Source organism: Centroberyx gerrardi, chromosome 5 (assembly GCF_048128805.1).
Source record: "Centroberyx gerrardi isolate f3 chromosome 5, fCenGer3.hap1.cur.20231027, whole genome shotgun sequence".
Classification (NCBI taxonomy): Eukaryota; Metazoa; Chordata; class Actinopteri; order Beryciformes; family Berycidae; genus Centroberyx; species Centroberyx gerrardi.
The window spans coordinates 14,426,317-14,443,056 of record NC_136001.1 but is presented as its reverse complement, the minus strand read 5'-3'; the positions used below and the strand labels follow the sequence as shown (position 1 = coordinate 14,443,056).

Genomic DNA, 16,740 nt, shown 5'->3' with positions numbered 1-16,740 from the left:
GACTACCGGTAAGTGAGAAAAAAGGTGAACGTTTCGGTCCTCAGACCATCATCAGCACTACTTCCATGTTTTTCATGTTGGCTCTAAATAGGCAACCAGCCTATTAGCGGTAGCCAATAGGAATGAGGCTGATAGGTGGAATCAATCACTCAATCAGCCCATTAGCCATATTGTGGCCAAGAGGCCTACAAGGAAATACACACAACCCATACAAAAAAATATATACAGATAATCATAGATTAAGAATAGATCAAACATTGTTATACTATCTACTAAAAAGAAATAGGTTAGCTTATAGAAGAATGTCAGATACAATTCACATAGGACTTACTCCATAAATACATACTACAATAGGCAGCTATACAAGTATACAAAATAATCTATGACAAATCCACAAGGATGGAGGGCACGGCTACAGAATAAGGCCCTGGGGAGAGAGAGAGATAGTCAAGGGGTTACAGAAAGCACGAGAGAGACAACTCTTCATTAAGACCCTCTGGATGTAGTGTCTTCATATAGAAAATCCATTTACATTCAGATTTAAGAAGTCTCTGATCAACATCGCCCCCTCTGCGTGTTTTAGAAATCTGTTGAATGACACAAAATGAGAGTGTTGAGACAGGATGACTGGCTTCATGAAAATGTCTAGCAACGGATGATTTAGCATCATTTCTCTGTATAGCACTTTTGTGTTCTATGATGCGTGTCTTTACAGGCCTGTTTGTTTTTCCTATGTATTGCAGCCCACATGGACATGAGAGAAGGTATATGACTCCAGCAGATGTGCATGTGAGGCATTGTCTAATGTCATAGGTCTTAGAAGTGGTATGACTGGTAAAAGTGCTTGTTCTCTTAAGAGTTCTCACATGCCGTACAGTTGCGACAAGGAAAGAAACCAGTCATCCCGTCCAAACGCCTCTGGACAGGAACAGATTGGATGGAGGTGTCCGCACGTACAAGAAAGTCTCTTATATTCCTAGCTCTGTAGTGAGAAAAGAGAGGAGGATCAGAGAACAATTTCTTACAAACAGGATCTACAGATAGAATATCCCAGTGTTTTCTAACAATGCCCTTGATATCCTCACTAAGAGGAGTATAGGTAGTAGCACAAACACATGAATGATTCTTTACAGATCCCCGATTTCCAGACTGGCTGACATCCATATTACAAACTTTTTCTAGAGCTGTGTCGAGCCAACTGGTGGGATAGGCCCTCTCTTGAAAGTTCACATACATTTTCCGAGCCTCCAGTTCAAAATCCTCCAAAGTAGTACAAATGAGTTTAAGTCTCAAAAATTGAGAAAAAGGAAGTCCTTTTTTCAAGGAGGTAGGATGAGAACTTGTGGCATGGAGAATGCTGTTTTTGTCTGTAGGTTTAGTGTAGAGGGTGGTAGAGACACTTGTGGCATTGCACACAATACCACAAGTTCAATGCAGTTGGGGGGAAAATTCACTTCACACTCCATAGCACCTAACATCTGTGACACAGATAGTAGGCCTACACACAGAACAAAAGGAAATACTACAGATAATATTTCAGATAACTTTATTTTTTCAACCATTCATGTCACATTTTGTCAACACAGCAGCATTTTATTCAACCACTACTTTAGTCCACAATCTTGGTCTGCATGAACCTTCTTGGCATAAGCAAGTTAAGACAACTGACTTTTTTTTCCAAATGACAAAATGACAGCATAACATAAAATCTGAACCTCTGAACTGTTTTTATTTATTTATTCCATTTTAAGATGAAAATTGGAAGAAATTATCATTTGGCCACAGTGTGGCAGTATGTGGCTCTTGCATCTGCTCAGACACACTGGTGGAGCCTGTTCAGGGCCAATAGTAGAAGAATGTGTTTGTTCTGGGCAATTCCTAGGTGTGTGTGGGTGTGTGTAACCATTTGGGTGTGTATCAGGGCCTTGCTGAAAAAGATGATGTACACTCAGCAAACTCTCCCTGGATCAAAAAAAACAAAAACAAAACACATTTGGATACTCAACAACTGACATCAACCTTTGGAATGTGTACATTTCAGTTGCAGTGGCATCTCAGCCGTCAGCCTCTCACTCTCTCACTCTACAAGCTCCCATCTTTCCACAGACCTTCAAGCTAATATTTTGGCAGAATCATATATATATGGTCACAAAACAAAACAAGTGTTGGACATGCCAAGTCTTTAAATGCCACTAGAGGTAGCCTACCGTTTTGCTACTTCAAAGAATACAATAGAATACCACAATTAATTTTTAAATAAATATATATTGCCTGATAAATATTGCACAAGTACTTCTATAGCGCGCTAATTCAAAAACAGAACGGCACATTGAATTCCAAAATAGATAAAATTGTTTTCCATTTTAACAACCGAGAGTGTTTTGTTGTTGATATATTCTGAGGTACACAGAATTTGGGTTATCAGTGGCATAGATCTTCTAATACACTCTCCACTGTGCATTCAAATGTTTATTTGATTGCCACATGCATTCTCAGGTTGGTGAGACCATTTCTTTTTCAGAGGCAACCAAAACTTGTAACAAAGCATTTGACAGCACCTTTCTCATTGGTTAACCCAAGACGTATTTCACTCCCTCAAAACCATTCATTTCACTAAATAAATACTCCTGTTACAGGTAATAGTATATTATGAAACTAAAACTTCCAGCATCACCATAATGCTGCTGTAATGTCTTTTTTTTTTTTTTTTTTTTACAAAGGAAAACTGTCTCAAATGCATGTTGTAACTCCATTTGATCCCTCAAACAGTAATACCAGTATATTCACAAATTATCAGCTCCCCCAGCATGTTTAGCAGCTTTTTTCTATTAAAACATTATTTTGTAAGTGCAAGCTGATTCCATTGCAAAGGTCAACCAGTATTCTTGTGTACCGTTAAAACTGCAGCAAGCACATCCAGCTACAGTACGGGTTAGTTATTAAAAAAGTCCAAAGTTTTTACTTTGAAGTTTGTCTCTAAACCTCAAATTGAAGAACATGTGAGTTATACCAACACTGCATTTGAGATGGTCCCCTAAATTACTTCTTCAAAACAAAAATATGGCATGTACCTTGATCCCTTCATGTCAGTTAAACAGTTAAACAACAATATCAGTTACTACATAATAACAAAATACAGTACTTATATTCAGGCTTGGATATGATGCCTGGTACAGTGTTTCTTGTTATTACTGAGGTTGCGAAGGAAAACATTGTTGAGAAGACGGCTCTTACACAAACAGACCTGACTGCCAAACATTTCATTAACATGTTACTGTCAACGGTTGTGTTAATCCTACCATTTATTCTGAAACCTGAGTACACTTCTGTGTACACCTCTGGACATGTAGTGCACTTGACCCTGCCTCAGTGAGGTAGTGTTTCCTGCCATCAAAGCTCAACCAGGTTATTCCTTGTAACCTCGTCGCTGTAAACCCACAGGGTTTATGCCAGAAGAGGCCTACTGGCATTCTGAGGTTTTGTGCCAGATGGAAACATCGCCGGCAAAGGTACTGTTACGAGACTAGATAAAGAGTAGTGTGTCTACTTTGGCACCTTTTCCATGTAATTCACCTGATGCCTCTGCTGGCGTTGGCCTCTCTCTGCAAGTTTCCAAACACACAGACATCAGCGGCTCAGGCCCTGAGCGTGCCACCCACCTCTCCCCAAGTCTCTCAGTGCAGGCCTGCCAGGCAGCCTCCCCTGAAACCTCTCCTCAGAATCCCTTTATGTTGCAGTCTGCTGCAAGAGATATATCTAATGTAGATAATAGCTTATACCAGATGGATAAATTTGTACCCTCAAGTAGTAAAAAAAAAAAAAAAACAGCACAAGAGCATCATAAAGGGAGGCTGGTTGTACTGGCACAGGGTTTCACCCAGACTCTGCTGGGGATGAGCAGAGAGGGAGTTGTCATTTCTCGGTGACCGCAGCAGCCATGGGTGTGCGTATGGTCCCGCGCGCTGTAGCTGCCAGTTCCTCTATTTCTGCATTCAGTCGCCTGATCACCCACTCCATGGCTTCACGTCCCTGATGAAGAGCAAATACAAAGCATTAGTCCATATAAATAGAATTAAATTAAAAGTTGAATACAAGGAAGAACTTAAGACGATTATCCATTCTTATAAGGGCTGATGAACATTTTAAGTGCAGGACACAAAAATATTCTGTCTCATCTTGAGGTCCAGGTTTTATAAAATGTAGTTGAATGCTTGTCATGTGGGAAACTACCAGAAACAGGCCCACAAATATTTTTGGGTCCCGACCCGTAGTTTTAAAGAAACAGAACTGTAAGGGATCTCTCACCTTCCCAGCGTTAGTAGACATGGTGCTGGCCATGACTCCCTCAAGGTAACTGCTGAGACTGACGCCTTTTACAGAGATGATGGCCTCCTGAGTCAGAATTGTTCTAGAAAGGCAAGAAACCAGAGTCACAAGCTGCCTTAAACATCCCGTCAGTCCTGATTGCTCCTCAGAAATGTACTGTGTATTTAACTGTATTTGACAGTAAAAGGGGAAAGAACACATGATCCATCTGTGTCATTTTAAAAAGCCTGCAATGTAAAAACGTACTTCTCTGGATCCTCAGGGTGCGGTTTGTATGTTAACTTCTCATCCACAGACACCATGTTTGTGAAAGTGATCTAAGGAGACAAATTATACAGAGAGAATAACATTAGCAAATGTTCAGATATGAAATGTCTCAAGTCACAGCAGTTGCATGACTTAGCGTAGCGTTATGAATGTTCACTGATATGTAAACAGACTACTTGTGGAACAAGCAAGGCGTCATTCCAGAAATGTTTTACAGGTTCCCACACTGCAGGTAGGCTTCCCTCTCTTGGACAAAAGGCAGTTGTGCAAAAGTGGAGCCAAACAGCTTATGGATGTTTGTGGTTAACACATCCTGAACAGAACATGTTTTGCAAACGGTTGAAAGGTTTTGATAAGAATGTGTACCTTACATAAAAAACAGTCTATAACTACCTCCAGTATATCTCAAATACGTATAATGTAAGGTGTTCTGTTCTGAAATTATGGGTTTGAACCCAAAGCGGGCCAGTGGGGACTAGTGGGTGCCAAGATGACAAAAAAAATTGTATCATTGGAACTGGGTCCCAAGGTGAGACTACAAAACTCAAAGATGAACTCTCAGGCTGAAAATGTTAAAGAACACCTGTGGTAAGGTACTGGGTTACAGTTACATGCAAGACACTCAGCTCACACTCTTACTCAAGGCTGCTAATGGACACATTGGCTGAAACTTTCAGTTACAGGACAGTCTGTAACTACTAAGACAACCTGCAATCTCCACATTCAACCACAGGTGAGCAGATACCATGATCAAAGTACTCACATTTGAGGATTGAAGTTCAAAAGTCTTCTTGTTGGGATCCACAACAGACTGCTCCTGGATGTATGTGCATGTTCGTGCGTTACCAATGATCTAAAGAGTCAAAGACAGAGACGCAATTTACTGCAACTGAAATAAACTGCAAAACTAGCTGTATGGAATGAGAACAGTGCCAGCAGAAATTGTATTTTAATTGCATAAATTTGAATTTGTCCTGTTCATACTGAACCCTTGAAAAACAGATTTGCTGAATAAATGAATTTAAAAATTGAATTTATAAGGCACAATTTGAAATTGAACGCAATGACTTAACTTTTAGCTAAATTTTCAAATTCATTTTTTCCCTAATTCACATTCAGTTTTCTTACTTCAGATCTAGCTTCCTGAGACACACATCCAGGTACAAGGGACTTTTATTCCCTTGAGTGTCGACTGGAAGGCAGCAGCCTCCTCCAATGCTGCTAACAGTGGGAAAACACTCTTCACTCAGTCAATCACAAACCATTTGCCTCTGTGGTTCATCTCCTCAGCCAATGATTGCATCTTATTCTCCCCACTTGATGAAAGAGTTGCAAATGTTGTATTACTTTAGTGAACATCAGAACTTGATAAATCAAGCTAAAATTGACTGTTGTCTAAAAGCGTGAACATGTGGCCTAGTTAGCTGCTAGCTGCTGGCTATGTAGTGGCTAATGGCTAACTAAATGCTGGGCAGCTGGATGTTAGAATAAAGTGATAATTTTTATTTCTTCCAAAAAATCATTAGCCAAGGAGATGAACAAGGCTAAGTGAAGATTGGGGCGGGTCCACTGTTGGCAGCCTTGGAGGAGGCGACTGCCTTCCTCATTTATTCAACAAATCCTTTTTTTAATACAATTGTTCAATAGGAGCGTGGCAAATTCAAATGTATGCAATTCAAATACAACCTCTGCTTGCATTAATGTCTTTCCATTTGGCTGACAACATATTTATCTCCAAGTGTGAGGCCAAGTGTGCTTCGATACAGACTGCAAGCGAATGAACATGGAATATAATCTCACAATGAAGGGCATAGCTCTGATTTTATGTTAGATGTAAATGAGCAATAATTCATGTAATCAATCTGGTGTTGTGTATCAAACTTACATAACGAATAAAAAGCACTGATTTGGGGTCACAATTATCAGGTGATAATATTAACTCTATTTAAGTTTAATAAAGAGTAAAGAGGGAAGCTGACCTCAGATAAGCACTTCTATTCTACTAGATACATACAGGTCCAGTTTCTACACATACGCTAAGGCTTAGTAGTGACTTGAGACAATCTGATTAAGGGCTTCGTTAATATGCTATCAATCAATGGGCCAGTCGGTGTCATAGACTGTCCTTGGATTTAGAGGAATTATTCATAGACGTCGTCTGACTACCTCCACCGACTTTCCCAGGGATCTAAGCCAAAGGTCAGTGCTAAAGAACGACAACTGATTGACTAATGTTTGCACAGGTTGGAACATGACAGTAGTGGTAGCAGATTATTTAACTCTGGCTGCATTTGCCCCCATCATGAGTTCAGAAGGTCAAAGCAACAGAATAATACTGCAAACAACATGTTTCAGAGATGTCTGCATTCCAGATGAAGACATCATCGCTTTAAGATTTACCCTAAAATGATCTTCACACTAATAATAAAACTCTTACCACAGTTTAAAACTAGAGGTCAGTGTACTCAATGTGCAGATGCCAAGCGTAGTACTAACACTGCTGTCCTAATTTGGCAGCGGTCCAAACATAGTGAGCCCGTGCTAGCTAACACAGTGATGGAAAGTTACATCACATGCCGTCAAGGGATATAGCTCTGCAATGACAGAAATGGCAGCTCTGCGTCTTGTACAACATGTGACAAGGCACACAGCCATGAACTCGCCTGGGCTCCAGCCAACAACCAGGTCTGCTGCTTCCCCTGGACAGAAATAGCCTTGAGGGTTAAGGTCATCCTCACTGGCTGGAGAGCATTAGCCGACCTTCCTTACTCAACTGACTCTGTAGCTACAACTGAATTCCTGTGTGGTGCTTTGAATGATGTGACTTTATCAAGTTTAGTTTTTATTTATGAGACTGCTATAGCTAAAAGGTATATTGAGCCTCATACTGCTTTGATTAAACAACCCAATGACAAAAAGAGGCACCCAGACCGAGGGCATTAGACACCATCTCAAACCTGCAAGTCTCTTTTTGCCTTTTCACAGACACAGCTCATGTGTTTCTCTACATATCTATTGCACCACTACTGCTACATCTACTATCATCAGTAAACCGTTACCCTCAAAAACAAGGGCAGAAGCGGCACTTACTGTTGACTAGTTTGTGGCAGAGCACCCAGCCAAAGTTTTTTGGAGAAGCACACTTGTTTTCCCCACCTGCATGTCCTATCATATCTACATTTTACGTGTGACCAAGGCAATTTCACTACAAGGCCAACAAAGCTGATACAAGTTTTCAACTATGGCGTTGGACTGTAGACAAATACTATGAAATTACATTGCACCAAGTTTTGACACTCACTGATTTCACTATAGATGGAAGGCCCCACTCTGTGCTGAGCAGTCTTTTGCTGTGGAGACGTCCCTGTTTGTCTACGGCTCTGTCCAAAACATCCACTCCAAACACACTGGGGTTCATGGGGTTAGGGTACTTCTGCATAGCTGCCTTGGTCACCGTCTCCCAAGGATGGCTGTGGAAGGGAGAGACACAAAAAAAGACATGAATGTAATGCTTGTATTAGTATCTTATATTGCCCTTAACATAACTTGCCTGACCACAACTGACAACTACCATTTGTTGAATTAAAACTCATTGCGTTTAATTCGATGGATGATTTAATTGAGGATGATGGGGATCTTAGAGGCAGATGCTTTGAAACATGTCTATTTCCATCTCTATTCCAGTAGAACATTAATCTATTTGGATTCAGGAAAGGCGCCAAAGGTACCGATGATGCTCTTCCGGGTAATGAGAATCGAACGCAGTGGATGGTTGCCATGGAGACACGTGAACGCGCTGCGGTTGCTCAGTGACGCACAGGCGCGACAAAATGTAGGGGAAAGGTTGCCCGCTCAGGCTGGCTGGCTGGCCAGCAGGTTACGCAATTTGGCAGCGTTTTTCTACAACCAGACAATGACAGCCATGGACTCTTAGGTACTTCGTATTCTTACACATATACTTTTAGAATTATAATTGTGTTTTTGTACATATTCTAACAATAATTCATCCAAAAAAAAAAAAAAGACACTGACAGACGTTGCGGAGTCAAAAATCTGACACTGCACTAGTACACTAGCTACTAGCTACTAAACTAACCGTACCACACCACAACCGTAACACTACTCGTAGCTTCTGCTGGTTAAATGTTATGCTATGGTTTAATGTTCCTATCACTAACTGTCTGAATGCTGTTTGTCACAAAAGAAACGAAGCCAGCCATACCATAGTAACCAAACTGTCAAAACCAGACAGGGAACCATTGACAGCCCAACACCAAACCGCTATCGCTACACTGCGATAAAACGACTTATATGAGTAAACTACTCACTTGAATATGTGCTCTGATGTCCAGATCTTCATGGCCTGGCCGCTGCTGGTTTATGCAGTAGCGTCAGTAGTACTAGCGGGAGTGAGTGCGGTGGATAAGCCGGTAGGCACAGTCACACTGACCGAATTAGTGAACCACGTTGAAAGACTAAAACGCAAAGCCCCTCCCACTTTACCGGAGCAGTCACATGAGTTGTATTGCGCACTTCCGCCACATGCCGCAGCAGAGCACTGACAGCACACGACTGAATGAACTTGACTTTATCTCAAACTAGAAGGGCACTCGGAGAGGGCAGACCTCCGCCAAGGTTCGTGCTATTATTGCTTGTTCGTGAGTCGGATCCGGATCGGCTCCAAAATGTAATGGGTTCTTCCTTGGCCCATGCTACACCCTTCCACGAAGTTTCATGAAAATCGGGCCAGTAGTTTTCCGTAATCCTGCTAACAGACAAACAAACAGACAAACAAACAAACAAACGGCACCGAAAACATAACCTCCTTGGCGGAGGTAATTAGGAGAATTGATGGATAACAGGCTACAGTTTAATGTTTGAGCAGTCAGAGCAATGAAAACCATACAAGATGATTATTTCCTACACACATTGTTTGAATCTCTCTTTATTCCCCTTTGCCCGATGGCATTTCAGACATTTAACCTTTGATGTTATGTTACACAACTCAACTCAGGAGTTATTGAAGGTTGAAGGTTCTCCTCTGCAACCTTGAAAGAACCTAAGCTATTGACGCAATAGGATTGCTCAATGTTTCAGACCATTGTCCAAAAACCAAGTAAATCTGATCAGCATTTCCACTTAAACATGTTTCAGAAAGATATGGTAAATTGTCTGTATGCAGTCATGACACTTGGCTAAAGAGAATAGTTTATGGTAACTAATAGCCTAATTACAGTGCTAGTGAGACTTGAGACACTGGTTTTACTGTTGAGTTTATGTCGATTATGTTGATTTTTATATCTTATTCTTTATAATTTTTCTGTTTTCTTATCTTTCCTTGTGTTTCTATTCTGTTTTACGTAATATTTTTACCTGCTGTATTTTATATTCCTTGTAACACTGCTATTATTATAATAATAATTATTATTATAACTTTCTTGATGATGCCTCTGAATAATGTCTGATTTTTTTTTACACACAAAGGAACTTATAATTTAGATCCTGTTACTACACGGGCTCAAACTAATGAGCAGCAAGGGGATGGCACCCCCCTTTGGTAACATCAATTAAGACATGAAATTGAGGTGGGCAGAATATTTTTTCTCCATGACCCCATCACCACTTGGTGCCTTTAAACAGGTCATCCACTGTGGCTGCAGTATGCTTGTCACCATAACCTATATTCACATGTAGGTTACATGCACTATTATCTCCTTAATCCCAGTTTATGAGTCTAGTCAACTTTGCTGCTGTACTGGAGGGGCATTTCCACGTCACATGTTCTTATCACGCAGTACAGACGGTCAGGGCAAGTTTTGCATAATCTGTCTCTCCCAGACTTGGCAGTGGGAGGGAACTGTGTGTCAACTTTGCACAGTAACACTGTCACTGTGCTGTCAGAGCAGTGTCCGTCACTGTCGCTGAGCTTCAGTTTGGTTCAGCTTATTTGCACATATAAATTAAGAAACACAGAGAGAAGAGAAAAGGAAAAATATTTTAATAGTTTGCTGAAGAATGTACAACTAAGTATTACTTGTTTGTATAATCACAGCTCTTTGTCATGATATTTTATTGTGTTTAATTACCGTCAAGGTCATCAATACAAAACATTCAATGCAATCTAGAACATGAAGGTCTGAAACGTTAAAGAACAATATTGAACAAATGATATCAATATAATCTTAATGCTAGAGACATCAATTTAAATAATATACTTCATCTTGGTGTTAATATCACAATCTCATCTGCACAGTTCACTCTCTTTTAACTAGACACATGATTAGGAACGTAAGGGAAACAGTAAATTAAATAAAGCTGACAATACATGGAATTTCGCTTCTATATACAAAAATTGTCCTCCTTCAAACATAATTTTCCAAATGTTGAATGTGAAAGAAATAAGAATAGCCTAACTCTTAAAGCCTTTAAAGCTTTAAAACACAAACTGTAGGCAAACAAATCATTAAAAGAATGCATAAAAGAGAATTGAAGAAATGCTATTTTATAAGTCTATCACAGCACCTTCATCAAGTAAAGGCTATCTAAACCAACCCTGGGCATTAAATAAAACTACAAAATAAAAGTTCTTTTTTAGGGCCAACAATCCCATGTTTTTCTTCCACATCCTTCCAACAGGGTATCAGCCCTACAACCCACATTGTATGCACACAGTTCTATTCTCTATTCATCTACAATTTCTGTGGTAGCTTCAGTCACTGTCTCCATCCTAACCTCCGTCCGAGACTGGACTTTGGTTGTCGTTACTGGCGAGGGGCCCTCCTCTTCTTCATCCTCAGCCTCCCACTCCAGCTCAGCCGTGGCGTCTTGGTACTGCTGGTACTCTGACACCAGGTCGTTGAGGTTGCTCTCCGCCTCAGTGAACTCCATCTCATCCATGCCCTCCCCCGTGTACCAGTGGAGAAAGGCCTTGCGCCTGAACATGAGGGAGAACTGCTCACCCACGCGGCGGAATATCTCCTGAATGGCCGTGTTGTTGCCGATGAAGGTGGAGGCCATTTTGAGGCCTCGGGGTGGGATGTCGCACACGGCAACCTTGACATTGTGGGGGATCCAGTCCACAAAGTTGTTGCTGTTTTTCTGCTGGATTGCCAGCATCTGCTCGTCTACCTCTTTGGTGGACATCCTGCCACGGAACATGCCAGCGACCGTGAGGTAGCGGCCCCTTCTCGGGTCACAGGCTGTCATCATGTTGCGGGCATCGAACATCTGCTGGGTGAGCTCGGGCACCGTGAGGGCTCTGTACTGCTGGCTGCCGCGCGCCGTCAAGGGGGCAAAGCCCGGCATGAAGAAGTGGAGACGGGGGAAGGGCACCATGTTAACAGCCAGCTTCCTCAGGTCTGCGTTGAGCTGGCCGGGGAATCTCAGGGAGGTCGTCACCCCGCTCATGGTCATGGAGACCAAGTGGTTGAGGTCCCCATAGGTCGGTGTGGTGAGCTTCAGCGTGCGGAAGCAGATGTCGTAGAGGGCCTCGTTGTCGATGCAGTAGGTCTCGTCTGTGTTCTCCAGGAGTTGGTGGATGGACAGGGTGGCGTTGTAGGGCTCCACCACGGTGTCAGAGACCTTCGGGGAGGGCATGATGCTGAAGCTGTTCATGATGCGGTCGGGGTACTCCTCTCGGATCTTGTTGATGATGAGGGTTCCCATGCCGGAGCCGGTTCCGCCGCCCAAGGAGTGGACAAACTGGAAGCCCTGCAGGCAGTCGCAGCTTTCACTCTCGTTCCTCACCCTGTCGATCACCTGCTCCACCAGCTCGGCTCCCTCTGTGTAGTGGCCCTTCGCCCAGTTGTTCCCTGCTCCTGAGTTTCCTATACCGCCGAAATATGGCAGGAAAGGTGTGTAGGTTAGTCTAGTTCTGTCACCTGTATCCAAAGCACCTGACAGTACCATGAGTGCATATGATTTAACAGTATGTTTTTTTGCCACAAAAGTCCTGCAATTGTCCAGAAATCCTCTTAGTGTACCTACACAAAAGCAACACCATCTCAGCAGCCATTTCCCCAACAATATCACTATATGATTGTTTGCCTCACCATGGATGAAGTTGTCCGGCCTAAAGAGCGCCCCGATGCGGCTGCTCCTCACGCTGTTCATGGTGCCAGGCTCCAGGTCAACCAGCAGGGACCTGGGCACATATTTACCACCTGGAAACAGAAATGGGCAACTTTGCTTCCTGTATCATAAACTTAAATATGTCAAAGTTCAAGAGCAGTAAAATGAAAAATTTTAAAAACTGTATAAAATTGATCAAACAAGATCACTGCTTATCAGAATTAAATTAGTAGCTTTAAACTGAATAAGTTGCCTTTCTCTTACCATGTGCCTCATTGAAGTAGACATTGAGCCTCTCCAGCTGGAGGTTGCAGTCGCCCTCATAGATGCCTGTTGCATTGATCCCATGTTCTTCACTGATCACTTCCCAAAACTGTAAAGACAAAGCCACAGAAGGATTTTATCACTGTAATGATAATACAGTGATAATAATGCCGGATAGTCTTCTAATATATTTATGTTGATTGAAAAAACAAAAGTAAAAAGTAGCTTAAACATTTTAAGTTTGGTGGTTCAGGCGGCTTGTTCTGTTTAGTCGGGCACTACATGTTCAATTATTATACAGCCCAGCTTCTTAAACTAGGGGTTGGAAGGCAGAATTGGTCCTGAGCCAACTCCTGATATGTCTCCGCAAGACAAGAATAGCAATACGTTTTAGTGAGCCTCAGTCTCATGATGAGAAACTAAATTTGTCATTTGGATCGTGTGCTGAAATGGTTTAAGAATCCCTGCTGTACATGATGGGGCCCTGCAATTATACCAATATATATCATATATAGGAATAACAACCAAAGGAACTGCTTAATTCCCCAGACTGCCTCACGTCAAAATGTCAAATGGCATTATGTGTTACTGTAACTGTATTATCTTGTAGTTCCTCTTTCTTGTTTTGTGTTAGCCATGATAAAAAATGTCCCACCCATGCCAGTCTCGCTTTGCTCCTTATCTTTTACCAGAATGCCCCACAGGGAACACCCTCTGTCACTCACAACTGCCAGTGGTAACATGCCAAGGCACCATACATATCAAAAATATCCAGTCATGAAAACAAAATCGTAATATTGAAAAATGTTATATTTTAATACAGATGTAAATGGATATAGTATGTATAGAAATTGCTCTTCTATTGTTCTCATTTGTAAAAAAAAAGAAAAAAAATGTAAAAGACAATATAATTACAGCAATAAGTGATTTTATCAATGTTTCAATAAAAAGAAATTTAAAAAAAAAAAAAGAAAAATGTTATATTCTATGGATCTTATTGTTCTCAAGTTACATAAATATTTGAGTCAACATTTTTACATCACATCACAGCTAGTGTGATAATCAAGACAGTATAAAGTGGCAATTTTCTTTAAAACAAGAGCATTAACTTTCCAACAGATATATCATTAGCGTCCTATATTTCAACAGATGTGTCATTAGCATCCTTCTCAAAATTAGGCTATATAACCAGTTCTAACGACAAATAAAGCCACATTTTAACTTGAACAATGGAGTAGTTTGTTTATTTTTATCATTACCTTGGAGCCGATCTGGTTTCCACACTGTCCAATCTGCAGATGTACAATTTCACGCATGATGACGAAGCTAAAGTACAGTACACAGACTAGGCGGGGGTCTGACATGCCACAATTCTCTAACTGGTCTTTTATACCACAAATGATGTCACCAGTGATGTCAGGAAGCCTCTCAATATGTTAGGGACCCCTAATACATTCGGCAAACTCTGCATTGCATAATTGATGGCTTAAATATAGAATAATGAATACAGAATTATGAAAAAAAGTTTGGCATACTTTTATACTCTCAGAAAATAAAGTAGCCTATAGAGTTTTGTCTCATTTTGTGACTGTACAGAGGCTTTAACTTGCAACACTGTAACACTGTAAAAGTATTTTTGTTTCCTTTCACTTTTCTATAATGCTTAAATGTTGTTTTAACATTTAGTAAAATTAGCATTGATGAGAAAGCGCATGTTGATATGGGAAAACTATACTACTATAAGTATAGTTATTAATGGTAAAAGCATATTGTATTTACTGTAGTGAAGGTGTAAAAGTAAGTGCAAGAGTGGTGAGACTGATCCCAGAACTACACATTATTGTCTTTTGACAACTTTAAAATATACATAAACTGTTGCAGAGGAAGGCAGTTGGTGTAATCATGTGACAAAAAATGTCATTATTATATTGGCTCTTTGGCTAAAAGAACATCTGTGAGCACCACCACCCATAAAGCAGGAAGGAAGTGTAGTAAAGATGAATGGAGGCAGTCTGTTTCTCTGGCCAGCGTCTGATAACACCCATTTTATTAGCTACATCAATGTGGGTGTACACACACACATATTGGAGGAAAAAAAGGCAAATGACATGCCAAAACAGCCTGCTACTACCATGTCTGACAGGAAGCACAGACAAGATGATACTGCAGAAATAGTCCTTAGAAAGACAGCACTTTCCCTCAGAATGGGACTGTTCATGAGGGAGTCGGCCTCATATTGTTCAAAAGGTTACAATGTTTATGTGTTAAGTATTATTCCTCCCCTAAAGGATCCAGATGTTAATAAAATAAACAGTTTTGCTATATTGACAGTTAAGAAGTGTAATAATGGTGCAATAATGTAGTTGGGAGACGATGTATGAGGGATGCTACCATCTAGAGGATTAACATGGTCATAACAGATGACATAACCAGAGCAATTACTGTCTTTTTTAATAGTTTAGGTGCATTGTATTTCTTGATATTAGGACTTATCAGAGGATTAGAATTTATCAGATGACAACCTTTTATTCATAAAGCCTAGTAGTTCCAAAAAGTAAACTTTGTAGGTACTGAAAATTGAAATGATTATTCCATTTATGCTCATGCATGGGCCCAAAGGTTATGGTTACTCAGCACATTAAGGATCATATTTACTTTTAAATCAAGTATTAGAATAAGATTAAGATGTGAATGAACATTAATGGGAATAATCGGACAATTTTCCTCAATACCAGTTTCCTCAGTAACAGTTCCACAGTGTTATTATTTTTATGATGATGATGATGATGATGATGATGATGATGATGATGATTAGTAGTAGCTGTAGTATCAGTAGTCGTAGTAGTAGTAGTAGTAGTTGTAGTATCAATATTCTTAGTAGTAGTAGTAGTAGTAGTAGCAGTAGTATCAGTAGTCGTAGTAGTAGTAGTAGTAGTTGTAGTATCAATAGTCTTAGTAGTAGTAGTAGTAGTAGCAGTAGTATCAGTAGTCATAGTAGTAGTAGTAGTAGTTGTAGTATCAATAGTCTTAGTAGTAGTAGTAGTAGTAGCAGTAGTATCAGTAGTCGTAGTAGTAGCAGTAGTAGCAGTTGTAGCAGTAGTTGAAGTAGTAGTAGTAGTAGTAGTAGCCCAGTTGTTGAAATTTGGATATTTAGCACCATCAGAGACAACCAAATATGTAAAAGTAGACTACCATCACGACTAGATTTGTTTCACCAAAGTTGATTTGGATGGGAATCCACCAGCAGGAGAAGAGTGTGTTCCCTGTTAGCCTGCGAGTGCCCCTGCTGCTCTGTGTGTATGTTTATGATATATTATGAAATGTAGTCACCTCAAACCAGGAGGCCGCCATCTTTACCTGGTCATTACTTTGCTAAGGGGCAGGCCTGTCATAATACCACAATCGTACCCTGTGATACTGTATCAGACTAAGTAATACGATACCAAGGACAGTAGTATCATGATAGCATGACGAAGCATAATGAAAACTACTTTTTGTTCAAGATGCAAAGTTTGGAGCAGGTCAAGGTACAGAAGAGAGATTTATTAGCCTATGTCTAGAGTGGCATGTCCACCCCTCTAAAGTAGCCTATTATCGTTTTGTTGCTCAGGCAGACAGAAAACAAATTAACACATGACAGCAGCCAAATGCTTATAGGCCTAATTTTTTTTGCTGCTTATTTTCACAACTAGCCACTCTGATAGTTAGGAAAACCGTTGTTCAGAGGTCCAGTGTTCAGATGCCTAGCCAAATCTAGTTTGCTGGTAGAATAGTGAATTTTGGGGGGGAATTTACCAGGCACTGTGGCCTGTA

At 40.7% G+C, this 16,740-nt stretch overlaps 2 protein-coding genes across 2 annotated transcripts; both read right to left on the bottom strand.

Annotated features, from left to right (window-relative positions):
* Window positions 1-1,529: 1,529 nt before the first annotated feature.
* On the bottom strand, window positions 1,530-9,051 carry prelid3b (PRELI domain containing 3). Its single transcript, XM_071903826.2, has 6 exons — window positions 8,922-9,051; window positions 7,895-8,063; window positions 5,357-5,446; window positions 4,573-4,643; window positions 4,306-4,408; window positions 1,530-4,029 (listed from the first exon to the last, which is right to left on the bottom strand). Exons 1-6 carry the CDS (start codon window positions 8,951-8,953, stop codon window positions 3,913-3,915), a joined length of 582 nt encoding a protein of 193 aa, XP_071759927.1. The 5' UTR covers window positions 8,954-9,051; the 3' UTR covers window positions 1,530-3,912.
* A 1,525-nt stretch (window positions 9,052-10,576) lies between these two features.
* On the bottom strand, window positions 10,577-14,271 carry tubb1 (tubulin, beta 1 class VI). The gene is made up of 4 exons (XM_071903802.2): window positions 14,187-14,271; window positions 12,928-13,036; window positions 12,645-12,755; window positions 10,577-12,419 (listed from the first exon to the last, which is right to left on the bottom strand). The coding sequence occupies exons 1-4, from the start codon at window positions 14,241-14,243 to the stop codon at window positions 11,275-11,277; spliced, it is 1,422 nt and encodes a 473-aa protein (XP_071759903.1). The 5' UTR covers window positions 14,244-14,271; the 3' UTR covers window positions 10,577-11,274.
* Window positions 14,272-16,740: the final 2,469 nt, after the last annotated feature.

Coding starts and splice junctions, on each gene's coding strand:
- prelid3b (XM_071903826.2), bottom strand. CDS start 8,953: ATGAAGATCTGGACATCAGAGCACATATTCAA. Junction 5,447..7,894: donor TTCCATCTATAGTGAAATCA/GTGAGTGTCAAA, acceptor TTGACTCTTTAG/ATCATTGGTAACGCACGAAC. Junction 4,409..4,572: donor CACCCTGAGGATCCAGAGAA/GTACGTTTTTAC, acceptor TTGCCTTTCTAG/AACAATTCTGACTCAGGAGG.
- tubb1 (XM_071903802.2), bottom strand. CDS start 14,243: ATGCGTGAAATTGTACATCTGCAGATTGGACAGTGTGGAAACCAGATC. Junction 13,037..14,186: donor GAAACCAGATCGGCTCCAAG/GTAATGATAAAA, acceptor TTGTCTTTACAG/TTTTGGGAAGTGATCAGTGA. Junction 12,420..12,644: donor GCCGGACAACTTCATCCATG/GTGAGGCAAACA, acceptor TCGGCGGTATAG/GAAACTCAGGAGCAGGGAAC.